This window comes from Bufo bufo, chromosome 6, assembly GCF_905171765.1.
Source record: "Bufo bufo chromosome 6, aBufBuf1.1, whole genome shotgun sequence".
NCBI classification, from domain to species: domain Eukaryota; kingdom Metazoa; phylum Chordata; class Amphibia; order Anura; family Bufonidae; genus Bufo; species Bufo bufo.
The window spans coordinates 22,364,638-22,385,277 of record NC_053394.1 but is presented as its reverse complement, the minus strand read 5'-3'; the positions used below and the strand labels follow the sequence as shown (position 1 = coordinate 22,385,277).

At 43.3% G+C, this 20,640-nt stretch overlaps 1 protein-coding gene across 1 annotated transcript in view; it reads right to left on the bottom strand.

The window, feature by feature from the left end:
- Window positions 1-18,978: 18,978 nt before the first annotated feature.
- Window positions 18,979-20,640, bottom strand: part of LOC121003639 (transient receptor potential cation channel subfamily V member 6-like) — a 36,704-nt gene continuing 35,042 nt past the window's right edge. Inside the window, exon 15 of the mRNA XM_040435473.1 lies at window positions 18,979-20,455. Within this exon, the coding sequence (XP_040291407.1) occupies window positions 20,164-20,455 (292 nt within the window). The 3' untranslated portion in view covers window positions 18,979-20,163. The remainder of the gene's footprint in view (window positions 20,456-20,640) is intronic.

Sequence of the window (20,640 nt, the reverse complement as noted above, 5' to 3'; positions counted from 1 at the left end):
GGGCTATGATATGCACAATTAACCCCTCAGGTGCGGCACCTGAGGGGTTAATTGTGCGGATCACAGCCCCCTGTAAGAGATCGGGTGCTGACAGGCAGCAGGGGGCAGTCATGTACAAAGTTCTTAGTATATTCTAACTTGAAGAGTCCCCATCACTATGGGAATGCCTCTGTGTTAGAATATACTGTCGGATATGAGTTTTCACGATATAACTCAAATCTGATGGTATATTTTAACATTGAAGCGTTCCCATGGTGATGGGGACGCTTCAAGTTAAAATATACCATCGGATTGGAGAAAACAACGATCCGATGGTATAATAGGGACTCCTGACTTTACATTGAAAGTCAATGGGGGACGGATCCGTTTGCAGTTGCACCATACTGTGTCAACGTCAAACGGATCCGTCCCCATTGACTTGCATTGTAAGACAGGACGGATCCGTTTGGCTCCGCACGGCCAGGCGGACACCAAAACGACTTTTTCCTTCAAGTCCGTGGATCCTCCAAAAATCAAGCAAGACCCACGGAAGAAAAAACGGACACGGATCACGGACCTACGGACCCCGTTTTTGCGGACCGCAAAAAAAAAACGGTTGTGTGCATGAGGCCTTAACCGCAGACACATACATTTTAGAATACAGGAAATAAATGTAACAGCTAGCATTTCCATTTATCAAGAATATCATCCCTCACATTTCCCCCATTTGAGACCATGGTGAGCCCGTAAGATCCGGCCGGACGTACCCCAGATGTTTCACCTCATGGATGAAATGTACATCTGCCGGCATCCATTCAAAGTTCAGTTGAACCGGTGTTCCGAGCTCATCCATAGTCTCACTACGGAATTGGTAAAAAGTTACTTCAGTCTGCAGTCTTTTCAAGCAGTCTTCTAATACATGGCATAATACAATATACCACTATTACAAGCAAGATTATAGCAACGATCAGTGATACAAATATTCAAGATGGGCCCTCGATCTTTGAGACATCTGTGGACTGTCACCGCCCAGATGTACTTCAGAACAAGCTAATCCTATTCTGCCCTTTGAGATCCTTTCCAGAAGGGGGGGGGGAACAGTACCACAGATCATTCAGTCCCTCAAACAGCAACTGATGGTGCCGTATCAAAGCATTGTCCCATTCATCATTCAGTGGACGAAACACTGCTGACACACTCAAGGTCAGAGCCACTGCCAACAGAAGGACCCTCATCCTGTGGTTCCAAGACTTTTTTTGCAATGAGAAGCGTGTATCCAGTTGGGTTTTCCTTCAACTTTTACAGCAGTCTCAGTCTTTAACAAAACTTGGAAGGGACCATCAAATCTGGGCTCAAATGTCTTTCTCACGTGCCTTTTTATGACAACCCAATCACCAGGCACCAGGGGGTGCGTTCTTTCCACTGAGTCTGGATCTAGAATGGAAGCAAACACTTGTTTATGATTGTGCTCCATCCTGCGGGTGAGGGCCTTCATGTAACTGACCATGCTGTCAGTCTGGAGCTGAAACTGTTGAGGAAAATACAGCCCCAGTTTGGGTACAGAACCAAACAAGATTTCATATGGGGATAGGCCAGACCTTTTCCCTGGGGTGGTGCGGATGGAATACAGAGCAAGGGGGAGGCACTCAGTCCAGGGCTTCCCAGTCTCCTTCATAGCCTTCTGGATTTATAATGGTGCCGTTCAGTCTTTCCACATGGCCGCTGGATAGGCTGTGTGAAAGGCCTGAGTGACCCCCAAGGCTCCCATCACTTCCCCTGTGAAATGGCTTCCTCTGTCTGATTCTATCACTTCAGGGACTCCATACCTGCACACAAGTTCACTGACCAGCTTATTTTGCAGTATTCTTGGCATTTGCAGTAGATACAGGGTAAGCCTCCGGCCATCCTGAAAAGAGATCAACGCACACAAGCACATATTCGTATGTTCCTACCTTCGGTAACTGTATATAGTCTATTTTCAGTCTCTGGAATGGGTAAAATGGCCTACCCGTCTATTTCTTAGGTGTCTTAACTACCTGTCCGGAGTTGTTTAGAGCACAGATCATACAGCCTTGTACAAATCTACTGGCAATAGTGGAGAAACCAGGTGCGACCCATCTCTTCAGTACCGTGCTCACCATAGGACCCATCATAGGATAGAGGGCTCTGGGTAGTCATATTTTTCCTGACATTTCCCAGAGTCCCTGCCCATTTGGTACTGCTCCTCTCTGAGTCCAGGAGGTCTTTTCTTCTTCATCTGCCTGTGCAGACAGTTTAATCAACACGTCTCCAGGACGCTGACAGGGATAACCTCGGGTTTCCAAGGCTTCACTGCTGCCTCGTCTGTCCTGTTGCCCCTAGCCTCACGGGTTTGTTGTCTGGTATGTGCCTTAACCTTGACAATGGCTACTTCCTCTGGAAGCAGTAGTGAGTTCATTAGTTCAAACACTGAGTCTTTGTTCTTTATAGGTTGACCTGCAGAGGTAAGGAAGTCCCTGGCTCTCCAAATAGTGCCATAATCATGTGCAATACCAAACCCGTAGCTGGAGTCTGTAAAAATATTTGCTTGTTTACTTTGTGCCATTTTACATGCTTCAGAGATTGCGTTTAACTCAGCCTCCTGTGCTGACATGTGAGGAGGGAGTGGTTCAGCCAATACTACCTCATGTTGCGTGACCACTGCATATCCAGTATGAAATCGGCCATCAGCACCCATGTATCTGCTGCCATCTACAAAAAACTCAAAAATAAGGATTAGCTATGGGTTGATCATGTAAATGTGAAAAGCCAGAAGTTTCTTGTCGCATTAATTGGACACAATCATGTTCATCAGTATCTTGTAATTGTTGTAAAAGAGGGCCTGTACCCCCTTCCCCCATTTCTGAATCCGAAATCGGTAGGAGAGTTGCAGGATTCAGAGTAGCACATCTCTTGAAAGTAATGGACTCAGGCATGAGTAAAGAACATTGCAACCGTAGTTGGCGCGCCATGGATATGTGCTTTGGTTGCAACTGACTAAGGATACCTTGGATGTCATGAGGGGTCTGTACCATCAGGGGATAGTCAAGTACAACTTCAGAAGCATTTTCCACCATCAGCTGCACTGCCGCGACCGCCCTGACACAGGAGGGGGCGCCGCGTGAGAATGGATCTAATCTGGCAGAAAAATAGGCAATCGGCCTTTGTCTGTCCCTATGTTTCTGGGTCAGGACTGAGGTACTATGGCCACTCAGTTCTGAGCAGAGCAGGTTAAAAGGCTGGTCATAGTCTGGTATGCTGACAAGACTTCCAATTTGAGTGAGTAAAAAAAAATCCTCTGCAGGGCCAATGATTGAAAAAGGGTCAGAGGCCAAGTAGTCATAAAGGGGTTGCATCAACATGGATGCATTCTGGATCCAAGGTCTGCAACAGGACACCAGTCCCAAAAACATTCTGAGGGGTTTTGGCCCCTGAGGGAGTGGGATGTCCTTCACAGCCTGTTTTCTTTCCTCGGTGAGGTGCTGGGCACCTTCTGACAAACAGTGACCGAGGGAAGTAACACGGGATTGGCAAAACTTCAGCTTGTCTTTGGAAGACTTACACCCACTTTCTGCTAGAAAAATCAACAGTGACAGAGATGCATTTTTACAAGTGTCATAGTCAGGAGCACATAACAATAGATCATCAACATATTGTAACAAAACAACAAGATCAGGAACCTACCAACCTGTCAGGACTGATTGGAGGGCTTGAGTTTACTGTACATGGTGGGTAAGTTTTGAGCTCCCTGCTCAATACCATCCATGTATACTGTTTACCCTTAAATGTAAATGCAAAGAGATATGGACATTTCACATGGATCGGGACACGGAAAAATGCATTTGCAAGGTCAATGACAGTATAACATGATGCCCTCGGAGGGACGTGTGACAACAAGGTGTATGGGTTTGGGACAATTGGAATATGGAGGACAGTAACCTTATTAACTTCCCGTAATTCATGCACCAACCTATAAGTCACAGCCTGGCCTGTTACTGCTTTCTTTTTGACCGGAAAGAGGGGGGGTGTTGGCGGGAAAATTATTCACCACCAGGACCCCCATTTGAACATACTGGTCAATCTGAGTGACCACAGATTGTTCTTGTGAATGACTCAAGGGATACTGACGGACTCGGGGTGGTGTACATCCTGGTTTTAAATGTACCATGAAAGGAGTGACATCCAATCTGCCAATATCAGTTTTACCCTTTGCCCACAATTTGTCAGGGACTGGCTGCAGGTCCTGCTCCAATTGTACCACACAGGATGTTTGGTCCAGCTCCAGGTGTAAAGCTAGAACCCGGGTTAAAACATCATCGGGGGTGTCAATATCTGCATGTGTGGTACCATCCTCATTAAAGTAAATATGAGCCCCCAGTGCCTGCAGGACATCAGCACCCAACAAACTGAATGGGATATTTTCTTTTACTAACAACCGTGATGTAGCCTGCAAGGCACTGGGGACACCGCTGCGCTCCTTGAGAAGGATCGGACCACCACCTAGGCCAACCTTCCAACACTGCCTGAATATCGCTAGGCAAGTACTGCGCCCAGGTACATAAGTGGAGTCTGGATCAAAGGCTACCACTGTAAGGTACCATTTGTGTCACCCACTGTTTAATATAACTATATGTGTTGATAACCAATTTAAAGACCAATGCTATAGTGCTTATTGTATTGCCCCATTGTGTGTGCCTAAACTTCCCCTGATGAGTTTTCTATACGAAACATGCGTGTAGGGATTAGCTACACTAGGGCACAATAGGGCCAAGTAGTAAAAGGGCAAGGTTCCGGACGGGGTCGTTCTTATCAGAACGGGTGCTCCGTGTTTAGGACGTCAGGGCCGAGATAGCACCTTTATCATAGGGCTGTCTAGGGACCCCCAACCCACTAATACCCCCGCCCAGCATTAATTGCTCTTCTTTTCAGCTAACCGAAATTCACTGAACATCTACGGTGACCGGAGGATCCTGGCCTGTACGGTAGGACCACTGGTTTTTCAAGGTGCCGCCGCGCACATATCTTTTTTGCATCTAAGGTGCCGCCGTGCACAAATCTATCTTTGTATCCCTAGTGTTATCATGCACTTTCTTTGTTTCTAAACACAACACTTAGGGACCATATTCTATGTAAAATAATTAAAAGTTACGTTTTAACTATAAATCACCATTTCCATTTCACTTACAAACTTCAATAGATCCACTGTCTCGGACCCAGGTGAAGACATAGGAAACACAGATATATTTATGTAAGAATAAGCTTCTTACCTTACAGCACTGTTTGTAGTATGTGTGAGTCCGGGTCTCCTCCTGTTGCGGCCGGGACCGTAAGGTCAGAGTTCACTGGTCAAGCCCCATGTTGGGCGCCAAAGAAATTGTGGGGGCAAAAACCCCTTGCTCTAATTTATGCTGAGTTCCAAATTATTACTGCCCATATATTAATAATGAGTACTCATGGAGCATTAATTGACCGACACTCGAGTGATCAAACAAGTCTCTGTTAAATTTTTCATGGTAGCAAATACTTATCATTAGGGCCAGTTCCGGCTATACACCCACACACTTACCAGGAAACATCTAGACATATATAAATGCTTATGAAGCAGAAGGTGTAAAATGTCAGTTAACCGCAGACACATACATTTCAGAATACAGGAAATAAATGTCACAGCTAGCAGTTTCCATTTATCAAGAATAGCAAAGATGGGGGCTAAGTTATTCCCTGCAGAAATTTTGACATACGGAAAGTCCCAAAACTATTAACTTCAAAAAAGGGTCATACAATGTAAAATGGCCGCTGCATACACAAAGATGGAGTGTCATCGCTTACATCATGTCACATTCATTGGTCACATGGCCTAGGTGCAGCTCAGCCCCATTGAAATGAATGGGGCTGAGCTGTGATACCAAGCACAGCCTCTGTTCTTGGTGAGAAGAGAGAAATCCGCAGTACTAGTGCGAGCGCTGGTGCAGGGATCCAGGTTGTCGGACCTCCACTGATCAGATACTGATGACCCACTCAGAGGATAGGTCATCAGCTTAAAGAGGTTTTCCAGGTATTTCATATCCTCAGGATAGTTCATCAATATCTAATCTGCTGTTTGACAAGGCCGCAGTGTTCCAGCATCTGCCACGGCCTCCTTGCTTGGTTTTAGCAGCTCCGCCTATTCACTTGAATGGGACTGAGGGGGCTGTACTTAGGGCATCTGACCGATGAATGTGATGTCACTGGACTAGGAAGAGGCCACAGCACTCACTGGAGCGTCGCAGTTTGATCAGAGTATATCCTAAAGATAAGATACCATTATGAAAATCTCAGACAACCCCTTTAAGCTAGCCATACACCTTAAATTCAGGTCAGCTGGATCTTCCAATTTCAGGAGGAACGCCCAAGTATCTACCATGTATGGGGGTGTCCAAGTTCTTCCCTGTTTGAGGAAAGAAGGGCTGTTGGATTTCATAAGGGAAATAAACCTCCAACAAAGGTATCATTATACCTTCATATCATATTCCTCATATCATCATTAGGAACCTCTCATCATTCAGAAAACCTGTAAACCTAGCTAAGCAGAGCATTCACGTTTATGTGGTGGTCTGGAGGAATAGCTGTTGGCCAAATGAGCAGTCAGCGGACAACCATTTAACCATGAGCATCAAAGTAATTGGCAAACTGAAAGTTTTCATACTCGCTGAGAGCTCATAAAGATAGGTCTGCTACATATAAATTAATTTATGCTACATATGTGTATGAGTTCTAGTTCAGTTTTAAACTTTTTAAAACATCACAAAATATGTCCTGTATGAAGGAAAGACACCTGGTGGTTTAGTTTTCTTCTAAAAACTACAATGAACTTAGATGATTAATAAGGTCATTCTATACCCAGTAAAATCTCATGTACATTGTAACTGATTCTGATAATTTAGCAATCAATCTCAAGCATGTGGGGGGGGGGGACATTCCCAAAATCTTAACCTCTCAATCTATTCTAGAGTTCAAGTTATGTAACAAGAAAAAGGATGTAAAGACAGTCATGCCTCCTTCATTAGGAATGTCTTCTCGAAAGAGTTTATCTAAAGTGCTAATTGATGAGACAACATGCCAGCCTATGGTCAAGTTCTTCCCATTATAGATCCATCCATTGATTATGGCACCAGGGAATGTTTACTTAAACATAATGGTAAGACCATGGTGATGAAGATTTTATTGGATTCCGAGCTTGACTGTAAGATTTAATTCATTAGGTGGGTTAGTGAAAGTCTTTGTTGAACAGCTTAAATATCTTAACGTATTTAATCAACGGTTGAATTAGGATTTGGGTGTCTTTGTGGGGCAAGATCAGATGCTCTATGGAAGTGGGATGTTTACAAGAACAAATCCAACATCATAAATCTAGATAGAATAGCCAAGGTTATTGAAGGACGAGGAGTCACATTCAAACCTCATGTTGTTCAGGGAAGATTCTTTGCTCCTCATAAGCCATAGACATAGACATTCATAAGCCAAGATTCATGAGATATACTCAGTTTGCACATGGTCAGATGGATATTCTTCTTTTAGTAAAGCTTAGGTGACCCAAGTTTCGAAATAATACAAAGCAGTAAGGATCGGTTTTCCTTGTTTAGACAGATCCAGCAGACCTTTGAGTCTGTTCAGCATAAAAGAAGCGTTCACCTTACACATCGTACACATCCTCATCAATATCAAGGGCATAGTTGACTATGCGACTGCACTGATATTGCGACACCACAATATTCTAATTCTTGCTGAACCACCAAAAGCCATGTGAAGCTTACATACTATACAATACACTGAGATGATTTGCGTTTTATCTTTGCATAGTTGTCACTTACCGGAGATACCACGAGTCTCCTAAACCGAATTCCTTGCCGCTAATGCCAATACGGGGCCAAAGGGACTTTGGCATTTTTATTTCTAGCATTATAGTTGTGACCACAACCTGAAAAAATGCATACAACAAAATAAGATAAAAATGTGAAACTTCCACATATGAGACAATGGGCTGCATACCACTCCTTTTTTTCATCTGTTTTCAGTAGTGAAGTGCAACTTTTTTCACACTTTCCAGGAAACCTGCGACTTTTCTCCACAAAGATGCAACTTTTTCATGTCTAAATACATTTGACCAGTCTAAGTGAATATGAACCTGTCCTACTGAGAAACAACCACCAGAGGTCAGAATAATAGCAATATGCTGAGTCTAATTCATAAACTGCTGTACGACTTTTAATAAATACTCGGCAAAAGAAAGACAGCCGAATGAAATTAAAGTAAATTTATGGCCAAAAACAGACTAGGCTTGATAAATGTGCCCCTTTATATTTTACACCCTTTTTTAAAGAGCCGGTGGAGCCACCACAGCTTGATACATTTATTAATAGTCACGCAACCATTTTAAAGCTGTGAAATTTGACTGTGAAAACGCAGGTAAGACCCACGTTACCTGCCACGTGCAACACAATAACATTCTGGCATGTTCACAATCTGTGTTCTGTCTTCATACACAGGGCCGTCTTTAATATTGATTGGACCCTGGGCAAGAATTTACTTGGGCCCCCTGGATCCCGCCCCCCCCCCACCACCACTTTGCTGTACTTGCTATACAGCAGCACTTACCTGTTACGTCCAGGGCCTCCAGGTGACGTCTCCTCTCTGTCATCATCTTCTCTGTAGATCTTCTCTCTCATCATCTTCTCCACTCGGTCTGGACAACTTCTCTCAGCCGCCTCGTCTCTGCAGAGTGTGACACACAGACATCTTAGCTTCCTCACATTCTATCATTATCCCCCAACTGGAGTCCCCACAATGTTATCCTGCTGCTTGCTGTGCCCCCCCAGGGGTGTAGCTATAGGGGGTGCAGAGGTAGCAGCCGCTACCGGGCCCAGGAGCATGAAGGGGCCCAAAGACACTTGTGCCGCATAAGAAGACACACAAAGCACTGAGGGAAGGGGGGCCCAAGCTAAACTCTTGCACCGGAGCCCATGATCCTTTAGTTATGCCCCTGCCCCCCCCCCAATACTATCCTGAAGAAACATTACTGCCCCCCATAGTAATAGTGCTCCTCATAGTCCACCAATAGTAATTCCCTTCTAGAGTGTCCTCATTAGTAACAGTGCCCCAACCGTGATAATGCTCCTCAACAATGCCCCCATTATTAGAAGAGCCCTCCCATATTAATAATACCCTCACAGAGCCCCCCAGTAGAAATAAGGCCCCCTATTGTTCCCCCAGTGGTAATAAAGCTCCCTACAGACCCCTCAGTAGTAGTAATAAGGCCCCCATAGTGCGCTTCGTAGAAATAAGGCGGATCTATGACCCTCCTATAGAGCCCCCAGTAGTAATAAGACCGCCTATAATGTCCCCTGGATCTGCAGTGCCCCCTGCAGTTATAATCCTCCCTCCACCATACAGTCCCATGTAAATAACATAACCTCCTCCCCAGCCGCCTCCAACGCACAATCCCATGTAAGCATCACCCCCTAAGGCTACTTTCACACTTGCGTTCGTGCGGATCTGTCCTGTACTTGTACAGGATGGATCCGCACCGATAATACAAACTAATGCATCCGTTCAGGACCGATTCGTTTGTATTAGATTTGAATTTCTAAGTCCCAATACGGATCCATCCTGACTTACATTGAAAGTCAATGGGGGACGGATCCGTTTACAATTGCACCATTTTGAGTCAATGCAAAGGGATCCGTCCCCATTTACTTACATTGTCAGGACGGATCCGTTTGGCTCCGCAAGGCCATGCGGACACAAAAACGCTGCTTGCAGCATTTTGGGGTCCGCCTCCAAAACGGAACGGGGGGCCGTACGGAGCCGAACGAATGCATTCTGAATGGATCCGCATCCATTCAGAATGCATTGGGGTTAAACTGATCCATTTGGGGCTGCTTGTGAGAGCCTTGAAACGGATCTCACAAGCGGATCCCCAAACGCAAGTGTGAACGTAGCCTAAACATTAAGTCCCATGTACATAAACATCATTCCCCCCCACCATCCACTTTCAACATACAGTCCCATGTAAATAACATCACTCCCTCCCCCAGCCACCTCAAGCACACAGTTCCATGTCAATAACATCCCTCCCTTCAGCCCTAACATACATCCCAGTTAAATAACTACAACTCCCAGCATTGCTCTGCCTCTCCCTGTCCCTTCACTTACCTCTCCAGTCCTCATATACAGACATCAGCATTAGGCTCCTTCCCCTCTTCACTCCGGTCCAATCCTGCACTGGTCACATGATGGTGACATCATCCAGGTCATCCTATCACAGCCTGTTTTGCTGATCACATGACCTGTGATGTCACCACAGGTCCTTCACCTCTACACCCAGTGTATTAGATTCAATTGTATTGCTGTTCTGTGTACGGCAATACAGTTGTATCTAGCAGGCAGGCAGGACATTCGGGGCCTGGGACAAAACATCAGGGGCCCAGGCCCCGAATGTTTTAATCTAGTGATGCAGTCACTAGTGAATGGGAGTCGGGAAACTGAGCTCCCTTGGGCCCCCAGGAGCAACTGGGCCCGGGGCAGCTGCCCCTTTTGCCCTGCGGCAAAGACGGCCCTGTTCATACACGTTCACACAGTGTGCAGTCTGACATTCAGCATAAACCATTCCTGTCTTCCAAATAAGAGGACTGTTCTTTGTAGTCTAACTTGTTTATTGGTAAAACAGGATTGTTTGATTGGCAAAACGACAAGAATACAAATAACATGTATGAGTATAAAGCATAGCATGTACTATCGATTACAATGTCAAGGTTCATCCAAGGGATTTGCTTTTACATTATCAGACGGGAAATCTCTTTATTCATAGTAATGGGGGTTAAACACTTATGCACCGAGTGTTCCTAATTATTTTAAATAGTTGGGTTCTCCTGAGATGGGTCGGTTCCAGTAGGAAAAGAAAGCAAACGGAATTATCCCAGGATCTGTCCAAAATGCAGGTGAGAAAACTATTCAGATACTGTCTGAATACATTATACGAGAGAAAAGCTGGTGTCAGCCTGCTGCGTACATTACCGGGAGGAAGTCATTACATGGGATTGTACACGGACGCTCCCTTTGGGCACAAGTTCTTGGCAACGATCTTACAGATTTGCTTGTACAAATATGACATGATTTTTTTCTAAAATGTTTCTGGTACTGGCCACCAGAGGGCACTGTTTCCCAACATCTAACATCAAGGGAGAGTTCAAGTCACCGCTATTTTTCCATTTTTCTGATCCATCTGCAAAAAAAACAGGATCCTGTAAAAAAAAATTAAAATTTTAAAAAATTGTTCCTGTGCATCAGTTCCTGTGCCGTTTTTAGCCATTTCTGTCTGAGATCCATTCTTTTTTAGACGGAAAAAAAAAGTCCTGCATCCCACATACCAAATGTGCATAACCGATGCACAGGATCCGTTTCTTTTTGTTGTTTTTTGCAGGATCCTGTTTTTTTTAGTTTTTAGTTTTTCTGTTCTTCTGACTAATCAGAAGAAAGCAATACTAACGGTGACGTGTACTCTCCCATATACACAGTTACACACCTCAACATTGAAATTGGATCACCAAGAAAGACCAGCTGTAAGGTTATGGAAATGAAACAAGTAGCAGGTGTTGCTAAAATTTGCAGATGCTCAAATTTTCAAGCACATAGCTCCAATCTGAGGTATTTGGGAGAAACAGAATAGCCAGACTGAAACCAAAGTAGACCTTGGTTTATCACTAGTGATGAGTGGCAGGGGCAATATTCCAATTCACAATATTTCACGAATTTTTGGGCAAATAGTCGTCATATATTTTTTTTTTATTATTTTCTTGATTAAGAAAATTGGCAATGTATTATGCTCGTATTAAGCGCGCAATACAGGCGTGGGTCACTGTTGCTACATTTTTCAAGCTGCTAGAAGTTTCCTGAGACTGGAGAAAATGGTTGGCACGGCAGAACATTACAATAGGTTTATATGCAGATAGAGTGCTCCAATGTATTCGCGATTGCGCAAATCGGCAATTAATGATGAGCATATTTTGGCGCAATACGTTCAACTTCACATTTTAGCAGGTCTGTCTACATATTACTGATTGGTGCCCTAAGTATTGTTGTGACATCACAGCACTATGTCTGTACGGACAGCAGAACCTATCAGCTACACTATATCAGAATATAACCTACACTGACTATCTCCCACTAACTATCTGTATTATATATATGAACTAACTATCTATCTAATGTAATTACACAGTAAAGCACGGAGCACAGCAATGACACTGCTCTCTCTCTCATAACTGCAAAAAACTGCAGTAAATGGCTGCTGGGGAGGTTCTTATATAGTAAGGGGTGGGCAACTTTCCTATTGGTTGCTAGGGATGTTGCTAAGATTAGACAAAGACATTGCAGCCTTCTCATTGGCCCACAAGCAAGAAGGGAGGGTACTGATGAAAAAAAATCTAGAATATTTGCAAATGCGAATATATAGCACTATATTCTAAATCTTCACAAATTCTCGAAGTGGCGATATTCGCGATTAAAATTCTCAATAGGAATATTCGCGGCCAACACTATTTATCACTCCGGCAGATCTCAACGCGCCAAGATGTCAGCACTGTTCAACATTGCTTTTCACGGTGGTTGGAAGAACAATGCAAGAGGTGCAGAGAGGAGAACATCTGTATGGATGGCTCGTCTGATTGGATCAATGCACACCATTCTTCTATTCTGTACTGTAAGTTAAACTAGACATCATATACCAAGCCTAGGGCGGCAAACAGTGTCTACAACAACCATCAGAAGGCGTCTGTATGACACCGGACTACAAGGCAGATGTCCAACTAGAGGTCTTCCAGTGTTCCATTGACCTCACCCCACCACTCTTAAAAGGCCATAATACTGCACAGCAAAGCAGCAAGGAATAAATTAAAGTAATGTTTCTGAGGGACATCGCAACTGATTTTCACAAGACAGGTATCATTTTAATTAGCAGGATTGACCCTACCAGGCGGCATGCCTGGTTTAATAGGGTTGACCCTTCTGTCAGGCGCTCTTTAAAGCTGCCTGCAGAACTCAACATTTATTAAAAAAAGAAGATCAATGGGGTGGTATGGATATGCATTAGCTTATATTTACTGTCCCCCCCCACCCAAATATTCCCCCCTACTCCAGTGAAACTTGTGTGGAAAAATCGCAGCATAACATAGTACTAGTAAATTTTATTTCATTCGCAACGAAGGCGAATTTCCTCGCGCTTTGTGGTAACGAATCACATTTTTTCCTAAAATGGCTGCTGCACGTGTGAGGACATGGAGAAAAGAAATCTGGGAAGGCGGGATCACCCATAATGCCATGCATGCAGACAATCAGCAGCCAGACAGCCCTGTGATGTCACAGCCCGATAAATAGCATCAGCCATCTTAGATTCTGCCATTTACTAGTATACTTAGTGCAGGGAGAGACGTCAGCAGGCGCTAGGGACAGTGCTAGAAAAGACTTTATTGTGGTGAAAAAAACATTTATAAGTTCAGGGAAAAGATAGGGAGGATTCATTCCACAGCATTGAATCAGAACAGGGTTCAGTAGGGGAGGTCACAGCCTGGGTAACAGGAACAATCCTATTACACCTTGCTGCACTGACTGGGGATCCAAATTGCCATTATACAGCTCTGTAATTCCAGCAAACCGTGTGCAAGTGCTGTTTGATACAGCCATTATCAGGGTTTACTACAAGGAAATATTTCTACAGTACGTCTTATTTACCATTGTGCGGTGCAATTATATGTTAAGCCCAGTTTGCCGTGTATTAGTGGCGAAACAAAAATATATTCACCGTCCAACATTGCTTATCTGTTGAAAAGCCTTTTGTGTAGTGTAAAAATTGAAAAAAAATTAGGACCTAATTGTCGTTCAGCGGTGCAATCATATGTGGTGACATTTTTTTTATCTGAAACAGGCTTTTTTGGGAAAATTGATGGGTGGTTGTAGACTTTCTTCTGTATGAACTGAATTCCATTATCCTTTCATTGGTGACACTTTTTATTCCAAACATATTTTCTTCTGGAAAATTGGTGGGTGATTGTAGACCTCCTTTTGCTGTATGGGCCGAATTACGCAGTGGTGAAATTTTTAATTTCAAAGCAAACGCCGCTGCTATGTATCTCTTGTGAAGTCAATGTCTCCAACTATGCCCCTCGCGCGAGTTACACCAAACACATTATTTTTATATAGAGATCCAAGAATTATGTTGGAGGCATGTAGTGTATGCAAGCCATGTGCGACCCCTCTCATCACTCTCACGCTGTTCTGAACCTGGTTTGCCTGGGCAAACGGAGTCACACAGGGGAGGAACTGCTCCATGTCCTTCATCAAGAAATAGAATCCTGGCTTTCTCTGCGAAAACTCAAAATCATGGTGAAAGCGAGGATTCGATTTCTTGATGAAGGACATGAGGCATGTTCCTCCCCTGTGTGACATGGTGTCGGCGATGCGTCAAGGAGGGCTGAGCCATGCGCACTGCATGGCATACATGTTCAATCTGGGTGTCAAGCGGTTCCTGAAGTCTTCCACCCATCTGCAGGAAATCCTAAAAATGGCCAGAAAACTTTGCATGCACTTCAGCCACTCGTACACCGCAAAGAACACCCTCCTTGAGCTGCAGGTGCAGAACGGCATCCCCAACATAGGCTGATATGCGATGTTTCCACCCGTTGCAATTCCACCCTCCATATGTTGGACTGACTGTACGAACAGAGAAAGGCCATAAACGATTTTTTGATGATTCAAGCGGACAGAAGTAGTCCTCTGTGTAACTTCGATGTCAGCCAGTTGCAGCTCATGCGTGACACCTGCCGTTTGCTCAGGCCCTTTGAGGAGGCCACGTTATTTGTCAGTCACCAGGACTATATGATGAACAACATCATTCCACTGCTTCATGTCCTGGAACAGATGCTGGTAAATCTGGCTGGTCAGGAGAATAGAGACGTGGCGTCTAGAAAGATGGCGTCAGAGTTTGATACATTTGTCTGTCAAGATCTCTGTTTACAGTCAGTGAACGGGAACATCATTTATCGCAAGGATATGCAAACACCAACCGATGGGGTGTTAACCCCCAGAAGTAGGTCATGGGCACAAAGGAGCCGTCATTTTCACAGCTCAAGGTATCCTCTCGGAAGCTTGACCTCTGCACGTCAACAGTCTGCATTGCGAAGCTTGTCTAAAAGAAAAATCCCGTAGTGCACCCCCTTGGAGGAAACTCTTGATCCGGCACAGGCTACTTTGCTCCTTCAAAAACAATGGACTCTGTACAGCGTGACACCAATGTATAATTTCTCATACACCAGACTGAAAGAGTATTCCAAGCACCTGTCTGGCCACATAGCTGCCGAGAAGCAGAAGGGTCTTGCCATTGAAGTGGGTTCAGAGCTAAACCTAAAATCCAAATTTTCCTGTTTACCTGGACTCAAAGGAAAGGACAGAGATCCACTGGCTGTGCTCATACAGATTTCATCCAAGTCTCCCATCACCAAGGCAAGCACAGAGGACCGGATTGTGTGGACAGGTTGCTTCTGCGGGATGTACACAGAGGACGATCCATTGGAGGTGTTACCAAAGACATTTACTTGCCTCCCGCTCTTCCTGTATAACGGCTCCGAGGCACTCACAGCTATCATAGGGACATGGTTCTAAAGAAACTTTGACTGTTTCAGTAAGCTGGTGATCAGTTCTCAGAACTTTACGTGGCTAGCAGCGATGTGGACCGGGTATGACGTGTCTGGATCAGTACTACAAGAAAATTTAGACTAGAACCTTCAGAATCACAGGTGCATATCCATTATACATAGAAACAATAGAGCTAAGAAATGGGGGTTATTCTAAATAAAAGTGGTACAATACCGACTATAAATGATGGTGTGCAGCCATTTTATTTATTATAATAGTGTCTGGATCAGTGTCGGCCACAGAGCTTGTTTTCTCTGTGCCCATCGAACCTCGCATGGACATTTCTTATGCCATCCACGCAGAGGATTTCAAGGCTATGGAATGATATTCATAAATTAAAGGACGAGGTCACGTTGGAGGAAGTGGAACTTTAGAATCCACTTATCAGCAACCCAGCTCGTCAAGGTGACGGCATCTGTGGCATCAGCGCATTGTGAAGGAAAAGTGAAGTTCCTCAGTAAGGACTACCTAATCCGAGTGCTGGGATTAATCACGGAGCTGGCCAACAATGACATCCAGTATTGAACACATGGACGACTCATCTCGGACCTTGTCCACACAATGTTCTGGACCCCGCGGACGTCTTACATGTCTTAGACATGATCCCTGCAGTGCTTACTACATGTTTTACTGCTTCTAACCATTCTGTTACAGCGGCTGTGAGACCTGCACATAGTAAGGCTTATTTATGAAGATTTTTGGGTGTTGCCTGTACCGACTAGTTACCTTCCAGCTGTGATTGCATAGCCTGAAATGTAGGAATGAGCTGGAGTCGGCGTGTTTGCTGGACTGTCCTCCAGTTATCAGCCATAACCCCATACATTTCATGATCAATATGCATTACCATTATGGTCACCCCGACACTGGTCGTTAATCTATTCTTGTTGATGAAGCACTTTTTTTTTCCAGTTTTTCTTTTAAATCTTGCGGTTTTGCCCCTTCTGTGTTGTATGTTATGTGTGCTAAATTTATGTCCTGTTTGTTAAATAAAAGTTTTTTCTCCCCCGTTTAAAAAAAAATAAAAAATTAAATAAATTGCCTTGTGATTTGGTAGCAAAAAGCAGGAGTGGGTACAAAACACAGAAGACATGCAAATATTCCATTCACGTGTCATCTCTGTTTCTGATACACTCCTGTTCTTTTGGGCATCAGCAATACTGATGGATTACTGACCAAATGCTGACCGAGTGAAGGCGGATGCTCCACAGACAGGATCCATTTCCTGTGGGTTATTGTCCTGACGGATCGGAGGAAGGGCAAAATAATCAGTGACGTCAACACAAACTTACTGCTGACACCCTCTCCACTCTGTCTACTTGTATAAGCGTTTAATAGAACAGGTTCTGTAGACATCTATGTGTAATCAGCTGATGACTGTGTAAAAGGAGTGCGCTTCTTCTTAGTACTAACATCGACCTGTAAGGCTGAGTTCATACTGGAGTTATTTGGTCAGTTTTGGCCCCGTGACTGCCCAAATAAGTGAAGTGTGCAGTGATTATAAGAGCGACACCTGTCATCTGCATGTCATATGGACTTACAGTATTATTTCACTATCAAAGCAGACTCCCTTTCCTATGCGTGTTACTACAAGGCACAGTGTTCTACACCATTATAAAAGGCTCTCTACAGCCAAGAAATATAAATTTTTTAATGTAATTCGCCGCAAATAAATTCGGATCGAATCAAATTTTTCCCCAAAAATTTGGAGCACTGGCGAATTTTTTCAAATTTTGCTCATCTTTTGTCGTTTGCATGAGCCCTAAGAAGGTGTGCTATGGGGAATCTATGGCTGAGGTAGACATATGGATACTATTATAGGGTGTCCATTCCAAACTCCTTTGAATCAAGCCTTATAGCATTCCATGCCCTTAGAAATATCCATCTGCTTGCTGCACCTTTTAATTACAACAGACTAAAATTTATAGAAAATAAAATTTTATTGACAAAAATAACATTTCAAGAATAAAAGCGCAAAACGAAATGGCTTTGCTTAAAGTGTCAATTGTGCACCTCACCTCACCTCCTAAGCCCCCTGCTCCATAGACAACTGGAGAAGGAGGACAGAAGATAGTAGCCATTGATGACCACCAGAGGGCTAGCTTTTGGGACAGTAGATTGTACCACACTGTTATTTGGTTCTGCAGGGGTGGTATTTTGCACTATGGTCTACTTGAGTTGTCCCGCCTTCTGTTAATTTGGACCTGCCTACAAAATAAGGCCACTTTTAGTTTTTTTTTTTTCCAGGGCCACTTTAAGTTCCCAGTCTGCCGCTCATTTAAAGGAACCAGGTCGTGGTGACCAATTCCCTTTAAGCATGTTATAGTGTTCCAATATACATCAGCAAGAAATCAGTTACATAATTGTAGGTTATATAGGGCAGATTCCTGAACAGTCTTGAGAAGAATAGACTGAGCCAAGACTATAATGAGTCATGCCACACGAGTATACACTATATAGATATTGACCCTGCCAAGATTGACCTGCCCAGCAGAAAACCAACAAACATCTGAATTAAGTACAGAAGACAGCTGTGTTCTGTTCTATAAGAAGAGCCATTAGTAAATATTAGCTCTAGGGAGCATCGTGTATGGATTAATGGGATTATTCTCTGATCAGTAATCCGTGACTATAAACACATGTGCCGAGGATTAGATACACTAGCATCAGACTATCACAAGCCTGAACTAAGAGTTTACCTTACTTACACAAAACCTTTAATACCGGTCATATCATTTTTATTAAAATATCATATTTCCCCAGTTGATTTCCAACATTGACCAATGGTGGACATATGAAAAAGGTATCCCATAGGACTGGTATAGGATCTATGGAGAGGGGAGCTGAGCTTAGGTTGGTTCTATCATCATTGGTGATCCAATCCGGCACAGGATATTCCTATACATGAGCACCACAACAGCAATCAAGAATGGGGAGTGGTGGAACATCCCATGGTCTACATAGCTATGTTCTCCTACAAGAGAAGCACCTGGATCCTCATTAGCCTTTAAAAGGAATTTATGAGATTTTCTTACTGATGACCTATCCTTTGGATAGGTGGAGGACAGAGGGACGGGATCATCATCGCACGGAATAGATCGGTAACCCCTGTTGAAGTAATAAGGATAACACTAATATATAAATATATATATATATATATATATATATATATATATATTAATATATATTAGACCCCGATAGACTATGATTAGTCATGTGATGCCCGATACACTGTAGAGCGCAGTGGGATGACTTACTTTATGGAGGTGTGAGGAACCTCTCATCATTCAGAAAACCTGTAAACCTAACCTAAGCAGAGCATGCATGTTTATATGGTGGTCTGGAGGGATAGCTGTTGGCCAAATTAGCAGTCAGCGGACAACCATTTAAGCATGAGCATTAAAGTAATTGGCAAACTAAAAGTTTTCATGCCCGCTGAGAGCTCACAAGATAGGTCTGCTACATATAAATTAATTTATGCTACATATGTGTATGAGTTCTAGTTCAGTTTTTGACTTTTTAAAACATCACAAAATATGTCCTGTATCAAGGAAAGACACCTAGTTGTTTGGTTTTCTTCAAAACACTACAAAGAACTTAGATGATTAATATGGCCAGTCTATACTCGGTAAAATCTCATGTACATGGAAACTGATTCTGACAATTTAGCCATCAATCTCAAGCATATGAATGGGGGGACATTCCCAAAATCTTAACCTCTCAATCTATTTTAAGAGTTCAAGTTATGTAACAAGAAAAAGGATGTAAAGACAGTCATGCCTCCTTCATTGGGAATGTCTTCTCGAAAGAGTTTAACTAAAGTGCTAATTGCTGAGACAACATGCCAGCCTATGGTCAAGTTCTTTCCATTATAGATCCATCCATTGATTATGGCACCAGGGAATGTTTACTTAAATATAATGTTAAGACCATGGTGATAAAGAATTCATGGCATTCCGAGATTGACTGTAAGATTTAATTCATTAGGTGGGTTAGTGAAAGTCTCCGTTGAACAGCTTAAAAATCTTAACGTTTTTAATCAAAAATTGAATTAGGATTTGGGTGTCTTTGTGGGGTAAGATTAGATGCTCTACTGAAGCGGGATGTTTGCAAGAACAAATCCAACATCATAAATCTAGATAGAATAATCGGCAAGATGTTCTTCAAGTAGCCAAGGTTATCCAAGTCCAAGGACGTTGAGTCACATTCAAACCTCATGTTGTTCAGGGAAGATTCCTTGCTCCTCATAAGCCATAGACATTCCAAGATTCATGAGATATACTCAGTTTGCACATTGTCAGATGGATTTTCTTCTTTTAGTGAAGCTTAGGTTACCCAAGTTTTGAAATAATACAATGCAGTATGGATCAGTTTTCCTTGTATAGACAGATTAAACCTAGATCCAGCAGACCTTTGAGTCTGTTCAGTATAAAATAAGCGTTCACCTTACACATCATACACATCCTCATCGATATCAAGGGCATAGTTGACTTTGCCTTGTAGCTGGCCAGTTGAGGCTCTTTTAAGAATATGCCAACCTTTGCTCGATCTTCTGTGAGAAAATTTTCGGAGCAAAGCGGGAGTTTCACTTATAGACACCCTCTTAGTCTTGAGCTCATCTCCAGGGAGATCCATTACCAAAGATTCCCTTTCTGCATCTTCATCATCCTCATTATTTTTAAAGGCATCTGTAATCCTTGTAATTTTGAGCTTGTCTAAATCCTTGCGCTCCTCGACTCTGTCAAATGAGAAGATAAAAATTATAGATGTCAATTTAGCTATAAAGATTATTTCCATTCCATGGCTGAAACCAGAATACTAATTATAAAAGTACAGTACAAAAACAGCCGGGCCCGTATATTGCCACACCACTGATCGTGTGAATAAGGAGTTATTCTAATTCTTGTTGAACCACCCAAAGCC